Source organism: Lepisosteus oculatus, chromosome 5 (genome assembly GCF_040954835.1).
Source record: "Lepisosteus oculatus isolate fLepOcu1 chromosome 5, fLepOcu1.hap2, whole genome shotgun sequence".
Taxonomy (NCBI): domain Eukaryota; kingdom Metazoa; phylum Chordata; class Actinopteri; order Semionotiformes; family Lepisosteidae; genus Lepisosteus; species Lepisosteus oculatus.
Window position 1 is genome coordinate 54,801,263 of NC_090700.1, and position 18,650 is coordinate 54,819,912.

Genomic DNA, 18,650 nt, shown 5'->3' on the forward strand with positions numbered 1-18,650 from the left:
AGCCAGTTCAGAGATGGGGATTATTAGGAGGCCATGACTGGTAAAGGCCAGGGGGAAATTTGCCCAGGAGGCTGGGCTAAAACCTTTACTCTTCTTGAGAACTTCCCTGGGATTTTTAATAACCACAGAGAGTCCCTTGGTTTTGTCTCATCCGAAGGATGGCGCCTTTTTACAGCAGTGTCCCCGTCAGTATACTGGGGTATTAGGACCCACACTGACTGCAGGGTGAGCGCCCCCTGCTGGCCCCTCTAATACTTCTCCAAGCAGCAACCTTACTTTTTCCCAGGAGGTCTCTCATCCAGGTACTGGCCAGGCTCACACCTGCTAAACTTCAGTGAGTTGCAGGGTGATATGGCTGCTGGCAATATAATTATATCAAGGTGCTATTTAATTAGCTGTGAAGCCTTGCTGAACCTTCCTCAGGCGGTCCTCAGGCTGTGTTGGGCACTAGAAGTGACACCGTCTCCATGCAAAGGGACATCTAGGATGAATCCCTGACATTAGTGTTTGTTTGGGCACTTTCTCAAGCGCTCCTCTGTTCGTCATATAGCTGCACTCTCCTCCTCCTTCCTCACACCTGAAGAGGCCCAGCTGCCAGCACACTGCCTGTTCCTTCTGCTCCTCAGTGTAGAACTAGTCATTACTTGTCCCTTTACAGCTCCCCACTTCAATATCTAAATATTAGCTTAAATGCCCCTTTCAGACATGCTTGGGCTATTTATAGCTGTGAATTTCTCATGCAGAAGGAACTGGGGGGGGGGATCTTGAGTACAAAATTGCTTAGTGCTGAAAAATCTTGAATTGTTCTAAATTGTCACCAGTGTTTCAAGATTTTAGGGAAGTGGCAGTGGAGTCTGTACATATCTGCTAGGTTGTGCTCAGTCTTTCCATGACTATAACATGTTCAGTCCTGACGCAGGCGGCCAACATAGGCTGCTATATAAGTATCAAGAAGTCCTAATCACGGGAGCCTTCAAAATAAATCATATTATTGATTTATTTTTTGGTATCCTGTTGTATGAGTGTGTATCTGCATTTTTTGTTGAATCTTTCACTGAATCTGATGTAGTTTTCATTTGGCGATCCTGTATTGTCTGGTTTTTGGGTCCCTCAGGCACCCCCTGGCGTCTGATATGTAGTACAGCAGTTTTCAGGTCTTTTATCATAGCCTCTCCTAGTAGTCCTAGACTGTCCCGCACCTGAAGAAGGCTCCACAGCTGAAGCATTGTTTCTTTTCAGGGAATAAACCTTTACTGGTTCCTTCGCAGCCGACGCAAGCTGACGCAGCTGCCTACTCGTCCTTGACAGTTATTTGTTACTTCTGTCCCAGCTGTTTATATTATTATATTGTTTATTTAACACAACTTCACCTGGCCATTCTAGTTTTTAATCGCATCATTTCACCCATCATTAGAAAAGCCTCAAAAGATGTACTTTACATTTCTGATGTGTAACCCAAAGGACTTTCTACTGCACACTCCAACTGCACAAGGAGCCATTCTTTGAAGTGCACACAGTCTTGTTTCATTCAGGCAACAACAGGCTGGTCTAGCAAATCAACCAGCTCGGTCTGAGACCGTCGTTTTTTTTTCCCTCGTGAACGGCGTTGGACAGATGTGATGAAAACCACTGGAAGTAGTGTGATTCCCCCAGGATGGGTGTGCGTATTCTTGACAAGCGGTGGCTCTGGGTATCTGTTCATTTCGGCAAAGCTGATGACTGGGAACCACCGAGTTGATGAAAAGGCGACCAGAGGATGAAAGGCGTGCCTCTCGCCGCTCTGCTGCCCTCGTGCACGGCTTCTTTCTCAGCAGATCATTGCTCCTTCATTGCGAGCCGATGGGGGATCTGCTCCAGATCGAGCTACTGGGCGTGTCCTCCTCCAGTCGATCCAGGCTGGTTCTTAAAGCTCACCTGCCGCCACATGACCGCCTGGAAGCCAGCCGGCGTTTACCTGTGGAGCACCATTACGGTGCAGAAGCACATGGAGGGGGCTGGAAGAGGAAACAATACAGATCATTTCTGAAGCAAGAAGAATGTCACTGGATCCCACCCCCTGTGCTACACGCACTCGAGCACGGCGCTTGTAACAGGAGGCAGCCTGCTCGCAGTGGGCGAGCAGCCCTGTGTATGGGGAATACATGGGAAAGGGGACATGAGCACTTAAGCTAGTTTCCAGAGAAACCAGGAGGGTTGTAAGTTTTCCCAGTGTGTGTGGTTTAGGATGGGTGCCATCATGCTGCACAGTTTCTCAGAGAGGATGAGTGAATCATTGAGGTCTCTAGCAAGACGTAAAGCAGAGAAACAGAGAGGGCCTTCATTGCTGTGCTCCCAGGGTGGAGTTTGACAGTGCTACAAAGAACATTCATGCTTTTTGCTTCGAGTTTGGTGTTAGAAGTCTTAACACGGGGAAAGCCCAATAGAGAATCAAGATGTGAGAGGGTTTTAAGGGTTTCATTTTATCTGTCGAAGGTTCTTTCTGGTATTTCTCAGCTATTTAGAACTTAGACTGATGTTCTAATTGTAATTTGTCATTATTTTTTTATTTCCTGAGTGCCATGTGCCTATTGTGTGGGAGGGCGAGGTTTTTCCTGTTAAAAATAATCTAGCAAGGTTTAAGAAAAGTAATGAGAACCATTGTTTGCTATCAAAGATGTAATATTTCACAACAGTGTTTGCCGTATTTCTACAAATTATATTGGCAGTGTTCTTCTGTACATCTGAAGTATTTCAAGTGAATCCCCCTTAAAGTACTGAAGGTTAAGTTTGAAAATCAAGTGTAAATTTAGAAAAATAAAACTCCAGTTTTCTTTAAAAACCTTCTGTTTTGATATCCAACTCTATTGTGCTTGTTAAGTTAATACATCAGTAATGTAGACCCTTTGCTACAACAAGTCTTAACTCAGTATTTTTCATTTTTTTTTAGTAACTGTGTATTATTTTTAGAGTCTTCCTGAGTATTTGGTCTCTGGAAATAGCAACGTTTTTTTTTGTTAGCAACGGGCTCTTAGCAAAAGGAAACGTGGGACTGTTTGCACTGGGACAGGGCAGGGCGGGGGGCTCGGGGTGGGCCGAGTCTCAATAAAAACAGGAAGCCATGTGGCCGGTGTGTGTGCGTGTCGAGAGCATGTGTGTCTCTGTGTTGCGTGCTTTTAAGAGAGGAATGTTGAAGGAACGAAGCAGTTAGCCTGTCACAGTTCCAGAGCATGTGATAGACTATTTTACAGATTTAGTTAAACAACATGGAAAGAGTTTGTAATTATGCCTGGAAATCTGCATTTTTGTTAGTAGATTTGAACTATTTAACTAGTACAAAAGTTTAAATGGTACCAAACTATGTAACTGCACTTTGTGTGATGTTATTTTTTCCACTGCGTTTTTGGGAGTGAAATCCATTCTCAGTTAGTAGCAGCTAAGGACGTGCTTTTCATTGATACTGCATACTATTCAGGAATGTTTGGATCACAGTTAACAGAAAAAGAAAATGACCACAGAAGGTTTGTTTTCTCCCTGCAGATGTAAGATGTTAAACGAAATGCAGAAGAAAAGTGGCTTTGGTCAAAAAGCCAGGTCTTTTTTTTTTTTCAAACTGGCTAAACAGTTTGGCTCAGACTCATGTTTTCCAAAGTTTTAAATTACCTTCCATTCTGCTGCCTAACAATTTTAATTTGAGGGCCTTCTCATTGTATAATCACTTTTTTCCATTCTTACTATTGGGGGGAAAAAAACAGCCTAGGAACTCATGGTAGCATCTGCTTTGAGTTGCGGTGTTCAGATGAATCTTCCACTGCTTGTCGTGTGCAACAGGAACTGCCCAGCCAGGGCAAGTGAAAGCTGGCCATTTCTATTCAGCTTAAATGTCACACAAGATTTTTGCCCTTCTGCAACTTTAAGTTTTAACATTGAAAGAAAGAGTCCAAGAACAACCTTGTAAAGTACCGCTCTTTCTTGTTACACCTTGGCGCTGGTGATAAGCAGGGGTGATATTATAAAGGAGACTGCACTGATGCAATGTGAGGCTAACGTTTTGTAGGTTCACCTGAGGAGTATTAGACTGATTTTCTTCATCTGCGTAAGTTGCTACAACTATTCCAAAAGCGGTGAAAGAAAAATGTGTAGACGTATATAAACACCTAGGACTCACCAAGACCCACTATGCTCCTAGACTCGTGTACCTGAAGTAGCATTAGGTAGTCAAAGAGTTTGGAGTTTCTGAAACTGTTCATTTCGTTATTTTCTACGTACTCCTTATGAGAAATCAGACAAAGGTCTTAAGGAGACGTCAGGCTACACATTTGGTCTACTTTTACAAAAAGGGTAGCAAATATGTATTGGCTCTGGAGACTAAAAGTTTCAAGAAGTCATCCTGTTCGGAAATCTGTTTTACAAAACCTTTTAATACTTTTCTAAAAAGAACCATCTTTCAAAGCTGTGATTTTACCTTGAAAGTCTTTCACCTCCAAACAAGTAAAAAAAGGAGAGAGAAAGAAATCCCAGCCCAGCCATAAGTATCCTTCCATCAGAGTAGTAATCTTGCTTCCGGCATCGTCGCACGATGGCTGGTGAGGCCCGAGCCGAATGCGGCCGCTCTGTGTGTTGTCATTCGCCGAGCATCGGAGCGTTGTCACATGCACGGCTGCGTTATCAGTCTGTCGCACTGGATGGATTTTCCTGCTGCTCAGGAACTGAGCTCATAGCAGTGATTCACAGGGAGCCTGAGAGCGAGTATGTGTGACAGAGAGAGATGGAGAAAGGGGGAGTGTGTCCATGACAGGGAGGGAGAGAGAGAGAGGAAGAGGGAGAGCAAGAAGAGGGTTGGTTTTCCACACAGATGTGAAAAATTGAAAGCCGCTCATTTTTCCTAAGCTTTGCCGAGGACTCTACAAGCCTGGACTTAATGTTGGAATCTGCCGGGATTTTTTTGCTCTGCTACCACTTTATCTGGGAAAAATGTATGAACGACACAGGCGGAGGTACAGTTTGTGTGAGATTTCCAAAGGGGAGAGAGCTGTGGATGTTGTGTTGCTAAAGGTATGAATCTGCTCCTTGTCTCTGTCTGAGCTCTTCACTGTCTCTGGACTAAACTTTAGGCATCTTAACTTTTTAAAGCTTTGTTAATAGTAGAATTATGTGCAGTAACTTGCATTATTTTTGTTAGGTGAGATATTTACAAAGCCTTTCTTAGATCAGTCTTGGACAAAATTGAGCTACAGTAATTAAAACTTTTTAAGACTTTAAATCATGAGACTGACAATTCTTAAATATCTCATTTTAACATATGAGTTTTGACTTAGCTGTGTGAGGAGCTCAATGTGTTATTTTTCGGTGCTGCTCTGTAGCAGGGTGGTGAGCATCAGTACTTTGTCCTCGACTGTGCGGCCAGGGTGGAGTTTGTTGTTGCTAATAGGAGCCTGCCATCCCTTTTCAGATTTCCCCCTCTACAGAGCGTTTTCTTTATTAAATGATGTTTTTGCAATTGCCATCTTCTGTAGCTTACTTTAGCCAGGCGAAAAACTATCAATTTCTGATGCCAGCATTGACAACTTGACTACACTTAAAATGATTGGAATAACTGCCCACTGCTATCATGCTTTTAAACTGTTGAAATGGTTGTTCCCACATGTTATCTAGACAGACAGAAAGGAATTTTATTTAGAATATCTGCATCAAAAAGTTGAACCTGTAGAAGCACACTGTACAGGGAACCTGGTCTGCACACTAGTGTCATAGCTGCTGCTGAAATACATTACACCCTGCGTATTTCTTTTATAGTTCTTACTGAAATCTCATCTTTTTTTTCTGCATGGTTCTCAGCTGAAAAGAAATCACCTCTATTCAAAGCCAGTGAAAGAGCTGCGCTGGCGTCGGGTTTGATGTTATATTAGGGAATGACAAAGGGTGTTAATTAGACTAGCTGATAAGCAGTCATGGCAGTTTTTAGTTTGGCAGCCAGCCTTGGCGACAAACAGCTGCATCATAGTGAGGCCAGTGATGCTGGTTTTGGTTGTCACACACATTTGTTCCAAAAAACACTGAACAGCTAAAAATGCAAGAATTATCTAACCTCTTGCTGGTTTCCACAATTTTCCACTTGTTTTAAAATGTATTATTGAACTGTTATCTTTGACTAACACCAAGTTTGTGGCCCAGAACATTTTTCTGCACTCTTTTTCTGAACCTTGATACCTCTAACGCTTTGAGCATCGTTGCCTTCCTTGAAAAATAATTACCAGAATAATCGAGGCAATAATCGAGGTTTCTCGCTGTCTCGCTTGATGAAACTTCTTGGCAAGTCAAGAGGAGGTGAAAAGGAACTTTCAACGTGTATATCTGAAGCGTAAAGACAGTTACGGTGAATTGTACACCTTTCTGCCAAAGAACACGGAGTGTCTGTCCAAGAGGTGAATTTAAGTGCAATAAAACAGACCGGAGGATTGATGATAACCCAGAGGACTGTCTGGGGAGCGCTCCCTCTTTTGTTGCCTTCTTGGGGACTGTGAGAATGTGGATTCTGGCACTGCCAGGACTGAGGACTGGGCTTAAAATAGGCGCTTGCAACTGTGGCAAAACACAAGTTATTCAGCCACGACTGTGACATATCAGCAGCACTGTTCATCAGACAGTCTTTCTTCTCCCTCCCCGCCTTGCTCATATACGCGCTGCGAAATTGAAACTCGCTGGTCTGCAGTTTGCAGGTCCCGGTGTGGATGAGCCCAGTGGCGGTCTGGGAAACTTGCTCCATTCCTAACGGTTTCCTTTGGCTGTCGGCCTGGGTAGTCTGATGGAAATGGGCGGCCCGCCAAGTGACTTCACAGCACAGCACGCCTTTGAAATCCTAATTCTCACACTTGTACCAGGGTTTGAGTCCTGCAATGTTTTTAAGCCAAGAAAACAAACATTTCTTAAATGGTTTCTAGGACCCTAGCAACTGTAACATTCCTTGGGGAAACGGCGCCTATTTATAGTCAGTTAAAATTGATCGATAATTGCTTCTTTAGACATTTGTTTTTGTACATGTCTTTGTGCCCGCCTTGGCTCAGGGACCTGCCTTCTCCAGTCTTTCTAAGGTTGTGCTTTTTTTTACTGAAGTGATGCCAGGCATCGGTAAAAATACCTGACGTTCACCCTTTGCACATATATATACGGTTTGTTCTTGCCCTGCCCAGTTGTTTCTTTTGAGCTGGTGCACCGTTTGAAAAACTATTCAATTAATAATAGCAGTGGGTGGGGGGAGAGACGTCTGCTGGTTGTTCTCCATTCCAGTGTTGACTGGGAGCCCAGCGAGAGTCTGGCCTAGTTGTTTAGTCTCATTGCTTCCATCTTGATGTCTTTTCGCCAAGCATTTTCGGCAGGTCTCCCCACGCAGACCATCGCTAAAACAGCGCGGGGTGTCTGCCACTCTTCAGTCCCCCTGCTTCCATCTTTTTTTTTTTCATGGGAGAATCCTGGGAAGAACACTAAGAAAGTGCTGAACCTTGAGGATTTCGTTTGTATGACTTGACAAATAGATCATGTTTGTTTGCCTCAAACCCCTGCAGTTTAATGCTGAAAAGTATACATGCAGTGATCTTGAAAAGCAAATCACTTTTATGTATCTGCTGTGGATTTGCAGCAGACAGATAAGACATCCATTGCAGTGCAAATAGATAAATATTTTTTTTCAACCTGCAGATTTTTGGTTTTTAACCAAACTATATACTGTAATTATGTGACCCTTGCATGCTTTTGCATGTTAAGTGAAACATTTTTTCAGAATGTACCTCATGGAAATCTATTCAGATTGGCATCAGAATGAGGCTGTGATGATTTAAATGCAATGGAAGAAGTTTAAGACTAAAAGTATCCAGTTCAGTCCTTTGCAAGGCTAAATGAACATTTTCCATATCAGGGATGGTTTGAGATTCCCAGTAAGTGTAAAATGAGTGTAACCAGCCCTGTATCGAATCAGCTCTTGGCATCACTTGGTCACAGTTCACACCAGCTTGCATGTTTATCAGTGTCTTGGGAAAATGTGCAATATATTTGACAGTTGTTAATCTTTTCCCACAATGTTATAAACTGTCATCAAGTCAGAGTGATTTTAAGTATATTACCTCAAATAACTATACATTGTAGGATTAAAAGAACCTGAAATACATATCACATTTGTTCTTCTGCAGTACAGTTTAGATGGAATGTTTTGGCTTGTAAACTGAAATGGATCTAGCTGCTATAGTCTTTTCTGTTTCTTTGTTAAGTTTGAGTATTTGGTAAATGCTCGTTCTGTTTACAACCAGTGGAATCAAAAGTTAATTGCTTGGTTTTTCTTAACTCTATAGATACACCATCACGCTCTGTAGATCAGGCAATCTGGTAAGAAGTAAGAGATAATCTTTTCAGACTGTGGCATTTAGGTTCTCCATTTGTTCCTCACTGTTGGGTGTCTGTGTGATTACTGTGGTTTTCACAAATACAAAGACCATAACAGGCTCCTCAAAGGAAGAGCCAGGTGTTCACAGCTGACTTTTCTATACAATACGCAGACCTGTTTGTGTGCTATTTTGTGGAATTGGGGGGGAGCTTTTTTTTGGTCATTGAGTGGTTTTGCACTCCTTTAGGGAGAGCAGGTTGTAGCTGTGGCTGCAGTGTGATGTGTGACTGGGGTGCCTACCCACTCTCTGGGAAGATATTGGGGCCACTGTGCCGGACAACACAGACTGCTGTGTTCCCCATCCGCCCAGCATGCTTGCAGACACAGAGCCAGCTCAGTAGTACAGTGGGAAGGACCATGAATGCCTCCTTGTGTTGTGTTAATTGCTTTAAAACTGTACAGAGCCCTCCTTTGGACCCTCCAGGGGCATCTGGACAATTCACCACAGGCTGGGGAAATATTAACCGTTTTTATGCACATGAACACCGATCCTATCAATTAGTGTCCTATCAGGACGGGACTTGTTGGATAATTCCTCTTTTTTAAAGTTTTGTGTGAAGTGATTGGTACACTTAAGAACTAAAGGTCTTGCCAGACTTTTCACAATACCCTGAGGTCTTGATTGTTAAAAGTAAGTAAAATACTGTGCCAAGAAAAACACACCTCTTCCTGTAAAGGAAATTCCATATATATGTATTAGTGTGTATATCTATCAAATGTTTATGCACCTATAGAACAGAAATACTGACATACAGAATATACTGAGGATGTAATATCTTGCTTTGATTCAAAGTGGTGTTAATACAAAAGTTTTGCATATTGTTTAGATTTAAAATCCAGAATATACTTTATATATATATAGTATATAATCCATGATGGACTACTTTTATTTAAAAAAAGCTTTGTATGTTTAAAGCAAATGCTTAAAACTAACCTTTTCCTTGAGAAAGAGTCCAGCAGGTCTAGTTTGGTAGTGTAATGTTTTTTTCAGTCTCTTCTTGAATGATTGTTCCCCTGCTTTTCAGGGATAGTCTTAAAGTACCTGTGCCAGCTGTCTAGTTCTGTTATGATGTAATATTTTTTGCAGCAGGTTTGTTTCCGTGATTTTGTGAACATTTTCTTGTAGACCTTGGTAAGAAGAGGTGATGTAGGAAAAGTAATTTTTTTCCTTACCGCAAAGTGGAGTTGTGCAGGAGGGCAGACAGCCTAGTCCAAACTTCACGTTACTTTCACAGCTGTCGAAGCTGGTTTTGAGCTGCCTCTCATGAAGGAAGTCTTCTTGGCCTTCTTTCCGATGCTTCTGTCCAGCTGGGCTTTCGTATCTTGTACCCAGCCATGTTGTGTTGAATCGAGAAACGTCTTAAGATCGTAAGAGGAGCCTATAATAGCTAATTTGGTAGTTAGTCTTCATGTGCTGTTCGGAGGAAGATCTAGTCCTGAAACTCAAAGGAAATACCAGACAACAATAATAAGTTGTTAATACTTCATGCAAAAGGAAGAGAGAAAGACGCATCTCATTTGGTATTTAATAGCTAATTAATCAGAGGTTCTCATCCTGCATATTGGATGTTGGTGTCATGAGAGGGAGTCATTTCCAAAAAACTTTTGCTTCTGGATAATTTCCCTTTTTTTCCCCAAGAGGATGCACCGTTAAAATGTCTACAGGTTCTGCTGCAGGCAGGAGTGATGGCTACATTGACAGTCTCTTGGCATTCATTAGCAACAGTGCTGGCATTTGTCATTTATTCCCGTTTATGCATTTCCTATGTTTATACTGTAGTAGAGTAACAACAGACATTTCAATTGAGCGATACGCGGTCAGGCAGTCTGTCCAAAAAAAAATGCTTTCAGTGGAATACATGAAAATATACCTCTGTACTGCAATGCAATTAACAGTAAATGAATCTTAATAAATTCAAAAGACACTACTAGCGGAGCTCAGTGGGTCATTCCAGCACAAGTACTCTTTGCTCAGGTAAATTTGAGTGCTTTGAAGTATTCAACCCTTCCTTGCCCTAACTCTAAAATATCCCTACAGCTCTATGCCAGTGTACTTTATCTGGACACATGTCTTTGATAATCACGCCAAAATTGACACTGTGTGGACCATTATTTCAGCTTTAGATCTGAATGTTAACGTTTGCACATTCACTTCCAGCACAGAAATATCAGACTTGTGTACCTGCTGTATAGAGTCTCCCGTGTTATTTACACTAGGGTGGTGCTATTGGTGTAATTGCATTGGTTCGGCAGCTTTGCTACCTGAAAATAGTTTCCTGTAAAACCTGAATATTCTGACCTTTTGGTCTCATGAAGGAGACACGTGGATGCAGAAATGCCATTTTATTTCTGTTTCATCTTGCCAGCACTTCTGTGAAGGCAGATGACCTTTAAAAAGGCTCATGCTGCTTCTTTGTAACGGGTGTTGTAAAATGTTTGTTTTTCCACAGAAAATAACTTTTTTTGTTCATGTTATTGAGTTTTACCCTGCTTCAGTAGAAACTAGAGGTTGGACAGTGGTAGCTCTGCAATTGCACTGTAAGCAGAGCTGCGGGCAGGTTTTAATTGGCTCATTTCCTGCCTGGGAAACAACTTACAGACTTTTTTTTGTTGAGATCCAGAGTTTTCATTTTGATAGGAGTCGGCCCTTTAAGAACTGAAAGCACTGTGTGTTAAATTTGCAGCCCAGACTTTATTTAGCATGTAAGAATTCCAGATATGAAAGATACAGTTGCGTAATCTTAGAAAACTCTTAAATTAAACAAAGCTTAATATTTTTGTTGTTTTATTGCAGATTGGATCATTTTTTTTAATATTGCTGGATTAAGTCTGGTCAGTATAATTGAGCAGTGGCTGCAGATCTCTGTCTGTGGTCAACACGGGCATGACTGTCCCTGAGAACTAGACGAGAGAGTCTGACTCCAGCACCACAGCTGCAGGGGGGCAGGTTTCTGAATATTGACATGCAGAAGTGTGGGTTCGTGATCTGAGTAGTTGCAGCTGAGGGAAAGAAATTCTTCATTAATTCTTAATTTCTGTGATAGGCAGACACAATAACAAACATAGAATATGAAAATAACCTTTCCCCACATCCTCACCTACCCTTCTCTCAGTATCACCCTAAATTTCTATCTACCCCTGAAATAAGTTCAGGCCTGAAATTATTTTTTGTGAAGCTGTGAAGAGCCATATATTGTCATAAAAGTTATTTAATTTCTAGAACATGAACACAATCAATTTTGGAAGTAATTTAAAAATACTTTGGAAGAGAGTAATTGAAAACAGGTTGTTCTGGATTAATTGTGCATACTGGAAATGGTAATATTGCTTGAATATATATTGCAATAAATAGGTTAATGCCATGCTGAAAAAATGAAGAAAGAGAACACCACGGCATAATTTTTTCAGCATGGCATAAACCTATTACTTGTTCCTTTGCAGCCTACGCATGCTGACGCAGCTACCCACCTGAGCTACTATTGCAATAAATGTCAGTGTCTTGGATTGTTTTACTGTGTGGCTTTCTGGTGATGCATCTCAGTAGCAACATGCTTGAAAGCACTTCTAAAAAAACATGCTTTTGCATTTCTAAATCTTTTGAAAACTGCAGATGAGAACGCAGTCGACAGAAGCAGTGAGGTTTGAAAGCACACGTGGAAGCAGACAAGTCAGTACTGATGGATTGCTTCAGGGAGCTATCTGACCTTTCTGCCCTTTCGCGTACACATCCAGCTGTGCACTCTGTGGAATCGGCCCACGCCAGATGTTGGTGCCAAGAGCTGATGCCGAGCTCCGGGTCCACGAACAATCATAGCTTGTCCCAGAGCAGAATCGAGTCTCTGTAGACGGGCGTGTGTGATGTGAATGTTCATATCATGAGTTTTGGATAGAAAGCAGCAGCAGTATCTTTCTTGTGCGTGTAGGATAAATGTCACTAAATGAACCCAATCATATGAGCTGTGGGTGTAATGGTCTCTGATAATAATATTAGGGGAAGGATTCTCCAAGACCGAGCTCGGCATGGGCGTGGGTGGCTATTTGCTTAGCAACTGCAGGCAAATACTACTCTGGATTTCTGCAGACTTTCCCTCCTGGGTCTTAATCATTCACAAATTATTTTTTTTTATTTAGTCTGTATGTATCCTTATCTTGTTATCTTTGAGGTCTGCGAACTTTTCTGGATTTGTCTGGATAAGCCGCTTTTAACCTTTAAAGCCATGGCCATCACTTGTTTTGGAAAGGAAACTGTTAAACTGGCTGTAATTTACTTTTATTCCAACAATGGGGATGAAATTAACTTCTCAGTTTTCTTTGGTCGGATTTACTGGGAGATAGGCTGGCATAAGATGTATATATCATGCTACAATGAAGGAGTCTGAAATCTATTTCCCTTTCTGATGAAATTGAAACTGAAATATGATTGCTTATTTTATGTAAACTTAATCACTAGCTTTGTCAATTGACATTATAATCCTGCTGCAGCTTGACGTAACACGTGGTTTCCTGTGCAGCGTACACTCTTATTTCAGATGAAGTACAGCAAACCTAAGCTTCAAACCCTAAATAAGTGAAACTGTGTAAAATATCCTGAAATTTTTAATTTCATTGCTTGCTTAAAACAGTATACAGGATTATCATCCCGTATAATCTTAATTCCGTATTATGAATCTGTGAATGTATCATACAATAGATTTTTAAATTGCCTAAAAGCAGCAATCAATTAAAAACTATTAAATACTGGGTAATATAAAGAAAAGACTGATGGACAGTATAAATATTTTCTTTTAGGCGTTTTTGTCCTGCTTCTCAGTAAATGTCTTCAGTTAAGATAATAAAAGTGTGTATGCTTTGGATATGGCCGTCTCTGCAGAAGTCTTTTCATTACTTAGCTTTTCTGAGCCAGTTTTTAACGGCCGTCTTTTCCAAGCAGCTTTCTGCAAAAGTCAATCAAATCTGGTGTTTACATGCAGACAATTTATCGTCTGCTCTGGATTCCATGTGCATGGAGTGGTAAATCCTGTCACATAAAAAAAAAACAAAGCAGTTTCATCAAAAGCTGTTGCACCATATGTGGCCTTAGGCATTTCGATTTCGAATTCTTGTGCTTCTATGACATTACTGTTCAAAATACATGGATTCTGGGTCTTTCTTTTACATATGCGTGACTGCTTTCTGTGGCTCGGTGGGCACAAGAGAACAAACATACTTTATTCTTCCATTTCAGGAACAGCAGATCTTAATTCTCTACAATAGAGCTACAAGTTATTCCAGTAATTTAAAACTTCAGTAAATTGCCCTATTTTTAGTCAATTCCAAAAATGTACTGCCTGAATGATCACACACAGATGTCTTTGTTGTATATGTGTATATGAATATGCATTGCATGTATGTGCGTATATGAATGTGTGTAAATACTGTACTTTATATATATACACACACACTTTTTGTAGAAATTTATTGAGAGATGTTCTATAAGTATGTATATTACACATTCAGAATCTGCTTTGCCAGATAGCAAATAAACAACATTAGTTGACAAATAATACAGGCCATGAAACTTGGCTTCAGTTAAGGGAATAGAGCTTGAAGCAGCACGCCCTTCAGTCCGAAGTTTCGGTTGTCTGCAGCGTGGCTTGTTGTGTAAAATGTCTAACCTCGAGACGGTCATCAGTGTGCGCCCTTACAGAAGTCTTCAAGGGGAGGTGTAGAGGCAGCAGCGGGCGCCTGTCTGTTCTAATCTGTTCCTCTTTCCCCTCTCAGATTCATCGAGACGAGGACAAACTCTGCTCTGGCCCTTGCACTGACCCTGGTCTGCTGGACCGCAAACAGAGTCCCCAATCAACAGGTAAGAGAAGGAGCAGTCCATTTCTTACAAAAGACACTGGCCAAGAAAATGACATTGAATTTCAGGTTAAAATATGTATTAAATAGGTTGGAGTGTGCGTCTTGAACATGACAGTATTCTTTACGGTCTGTGCTTTCTGTACTTCCTCATCTGCCTTAGCCTGTGTCTAATGCATAGTGAATCGGGAGAGATTTCTGTGCGTGAAACCTCAAATCTGAGTTTGTCTGAAGAACTCTCTTCTCGAGCAGGTTCGGCTTTTATCAAAAATGAACATTTGATTGCAGGTGGTTGTCTATAAATTGCTTAAGGACAAAGGAGTTGCAACCACCTGATAAAATAATTACATTTAATAATTACATACGTCTTGTGTAACCTTTATTTTGACTCAGAGATGTAAACATCTTTTAGCACTCAACATATCCATTAAATACCCAAACCTAATGGAAAAGACAACATCTAAGAAGGCAATCAAAACAGCAAAATGAAACAAACACACTAGTCAGATAAATACATAGTAGGCAAATGGGTTTCCAGACTGTCTCACACATTGTTTTTATATGTTTTCTTCCTTTGTGTTAAAAGGGAATAGGACATAGAGGAGAAATAGTGTTAAAGAGCATTTCTAAAAGAAAACTCTGTAGAGGTGCACAAAAGCTTGCTATTCTCCTCAATAATGAAGATAGTCCATTGAGAAAACTACCATTAGCTGCTGTATTCTGCTCACTAAGCAAGGAGGTTAATTTACAAACCGTGTTTCCGATTTGTGAGAAGAGAAAACGGAGGCTGAAACAAAGGGGACTTTTGTGAGACAGGAGACCTGCAGCAGCTCTGTCCCGAGAACATGGGTGAGCGCTTGCCAAAACAGAACTACATTGTGCCAGAGTTCAAAAATGGAAACCGGGAGGCATCCAACGCCAAGTTCCTCGACGAGGAGGACGGCGCTGCTGTGTGCGTGTTCAAAGTGAAGAGAGCGCTCTCTTCTCCTGCTGCAGCCGAGACGAGAAGGTCCACAGAGCTCGGCCAGACCTGCCCCCCTGAGAGTATACACCCTGCTTCGAACAAATGTTTTTCTATCCTGATCTTTCTCAAACATCTCAAATTAGATGTGCTTTTTAAAACACAATTTGGAATTCCTGCTGGTTTTCCACTTGTTTCTGCCATATTTGGTGTATGCCGATGTCCTCAGAGCACTGAGGCCGCTCTGGACTGCACAGGGACAAGGAGAGCCGCTCATTCTCTGTACAGGAGAGCTGCACTGAGCGGAAGGGAGTGTGCTGTTCCTCCCTGAAACTGACATCAAAGCATGCTTGCGGGCACCGGCAGGTCCTGGGAGTGACCCTCGCCTCATGGAAACCCTGACTGATGCACTCGGCCCACCCTATGACGGTCTGACCCGTGTTCCTGGTGCAGTCTTACCAGGGAAGCATCGGATCTTTTCCCAAACCTCTGGGAAATGAAAAGCAGTGCTAGAGTCCCGGTGATGATGGCAGTGATCCTGGTCTGAACAGTCCTTCATGGCGATGCGAGTGTGAACAGCCTCTGGCAGGGCAAAGCTGGGGTTTTCACAGCAATAGAGGGCCGTGCAGCTGTGTGTTTGGGCACAACTGTTAAACCTCGCACTGCCTCGTCACTTTTCCTGCTTGGCTGTTAGTGAGCGAAGCCTGAGAGAAGCAGAGTGTTCACATGGCTTTCTCATGGTGCCTTGCTAATTAAATTATATCAGCGGGGTCTCTTGCTCAATTCTGTGAGCAATCATCATGCTCCTGACAGGCCTATTGTCTGTATAACAGTATAACAGTGTAAAGACAGAATCGGCTGGTCTTAATACAGCCGTAATGTGCCAGTAGTGGAATTTATTAAGACATGGATGTGTCTATAACTAAACTTGAAAAGTGGTGTAATGTAGGGTTTAAAAATAATGTGAACAAAACATAAAAATGTTGCTGTTATTTTGGACCTTAACACACCATGGAACAACAGCTGCCGATTTACATATCATGCAATTCATGTGGTGTCCAGTCTAGACAGTTTTATTATTTTAGCTTTCTGAACAGGAAACTTCATTGGGACAAGCTCATCTTTCTTCCCAAAATGTTTTTTTCTACCCTTTTGTATATTTTTATCAAGTGGCCACTCTCTTTTGTGTTCTAAATTCTTTGATAGGGATATAAAATAAGTTTGGGGGTGTCAGGGATTGTCCACAAAGAGAGACTTGTTTGATTGGAAGACCTGCGAGTCTGTTATCATTGCCTGTCTGACAGCTGTGTCATCCATTGTTCCCATGAGTGTGTCCAGGGACACATGGTGATCTTGTCCCAGATCTCTCCAGATGTTCTTGTTGGGATTGAGTAATGCTGCCAATATATTCCATAAGGATGGAAAGAGCTTTTTAAGAAGTAAATAAGTATCTTCCCTTTTAAGACAAAAGTTGCCACTATTAATGGAGCTCTGTATTCAGTCCTTGTATCTTATAGAAAATTGTAATTTCTTTTAGCAATCCTGAAAAGTGGAAAATGGACCTGAATCTGTATCTTTTATTCCCAGCTGTGTTGATTGTTTTGACATTTTTCAGTAGAGCTATTGTGGTGAGCATCCTGCCCAAGTTGTGCCAGTTTATAGAAAGTACAAAACTAAAGGTAAACATTTTAAATAGGAGCCCTGATAGTTCAAGAGAGCTAGTTTTGTTAATTTTTGTTTTATAATGTTGCAGGTGGCGCGAAGTCGTTGCACTGAATTGGGGGGTGGAGTTGATGCGTGATTTGTGATTTCAGCTCTCACCAGTGCAGATTGCTGAACAAGCGCCTTCATAAGGACTACTGTGCTCCTTGTATTACACCAAGGAGAGCTGGATTTTTTTTGTTGAAGAAGGTTACCTGGGTATCGCGTTTCTACAGTAATTTACTGTGGTGTGTCACCTCTCCCCTCTCTTTGTTCCAGAATCTCCTCAGTCTCCTGAAGACCGTGCCGTGTCCCCAGCAAGGCAGGAATCAGGAAGTGATGCCGATGGGTTTTCCGGCCCTGACCATTGTGATGACAATGTGGACAATGTGTTTGGGAAGGTGAGGTTGTGGAACAAGCTGTAAAACCACTTTAAGAGGTGTGGTGGGGGTGCAGTTGGATAACTTCACTCCTACCGAGCTGCAGTGATGGCAGCGTCTTTCCATTCCCTCGATGATGATCTCAGATTTATTTGTCCTCCTGTGAGATCTCTAATCACGGAATATGACTATGCTACCACAGCATTTGTATTTAATTATCTCGAAAGCGTCTGTCCACAAAAAGTCTCTGCCTCGTTCGGCAAATTCCTATATTTTTCTACATGCTTCTCAAGAAAATAGAAGATCTTATCAAAAGAGCCTGTGCTTTAAAAGATCTGTTACCCTCATTAAGTGATTGATAAGTTTGTTATAAGGCCGTACCTCTCTTCCCAAAGAACAGTGCTGGTATATGAAGTGGAAGTTAGTATCTGTCATTTCCAGGCTCCCTGAGGTCTTTGCCAGGAGCTGCTCGTACATTAAAGCAACATTTGTGGCGGGAGGGGGCTGTGCTGAACCCTTTCCCATTGCTGAGCCGATGTCTTGTGACGTCAATGGGCTCTCTGAAGGGATTCTAGGCACACGGCAAAACAATGACCTCACCCCCCCAATCACCACTCCCTCCCCTCCCCCTTGCCTTAATGGAAGTCAGTTCTGGTGCATATGAATAGAAGGCTTTCATCACACTCCCTAACAAAACCCTCTGTGTCTCTGTAGTGACTTAGTTGCTCTCTGAAACTACAGCTGCACTGGACAGGAAAACGTCCTTTTGACTACAGCTTTTCTGTCCAAGTCTGAAGAGAAATCCTGCACAGTGGGTTTATATGCAGTAGTATTTTTAGTCCTCAGGTGTTTATTTATTTGAATAGGCTCTTTGAGGCTCTAATTTGTTTATGGCAGTCAAGCCAATACCTCATTTAAGTCTTCTGAAGTATTATTACATGAAGAATTGTTCTCCCCTTTCTGTGGTGGCTTTCCTTTATTTTTGACTTGAAGTCACTAACAATTTTAAAAGACATCTGAATTGTAAATATCGAAGATATAAAGGTTTGGAAAAAATGAAGCTATATATTTTCAAGTATCTGAGGTCAAGGACAAATGAAGGCTTGATTGCACCAGTAAACATTTTTTATTTGAAAGAACAGAAATGTCCAATAAGTTGTGATAGACTGAGGTCTATAGTGCATTGCGGTTCTGCTGGAAATATTAGCCACAGTTCCTAATGCTCCGTTAGGAGGAGCTAACTTTTGCTGTCAACTATTAGTTTTTTTTAATGACCTCATGCTGAGTCATGTGTTCTGGAAGCTGTTTTCCATGGTGCAAGACTCATAAAGTGTAGCATTATTATTATCTTGAAGCC

At 41.7% G+C, this 18,650-nt stretch overlaps 1 protein-coding gene across 10 annotated transcripts in view; it reads left to right on the forward strand.

The window, feature by feature from the left end:
• akap13 (A-kinase anchoring protein 13) overlaps nt 1-18,650 on the forward strand; it is a 120,464-nt gene that overhangs the window by 61,735 nt on the left and 40,079 nt on the right. For 8 of the 10 annotated variants that reach the window (XM_069190658.1, XM_069190657.1, XM_069190661.1 and 5 more), the window contains 2 exons: nt 14,171-14,255; nt 17,193-17,314. In XM_069190658.1, coding sequence (XP_069046759.1) covers nt 14,171-14,255; nt 17,193-17,314 — 207 coding nt within the window. Of the gene's footprint in view, nt 1-4,771; nt 5,032-14,170; nt 14,256-17,192; nt 17,315-18,650 lie in introns of those variants that run through there. The other 2 variants (XM_069190665.1, XM_069190666.1) reach the window with 2 other exon arrangements.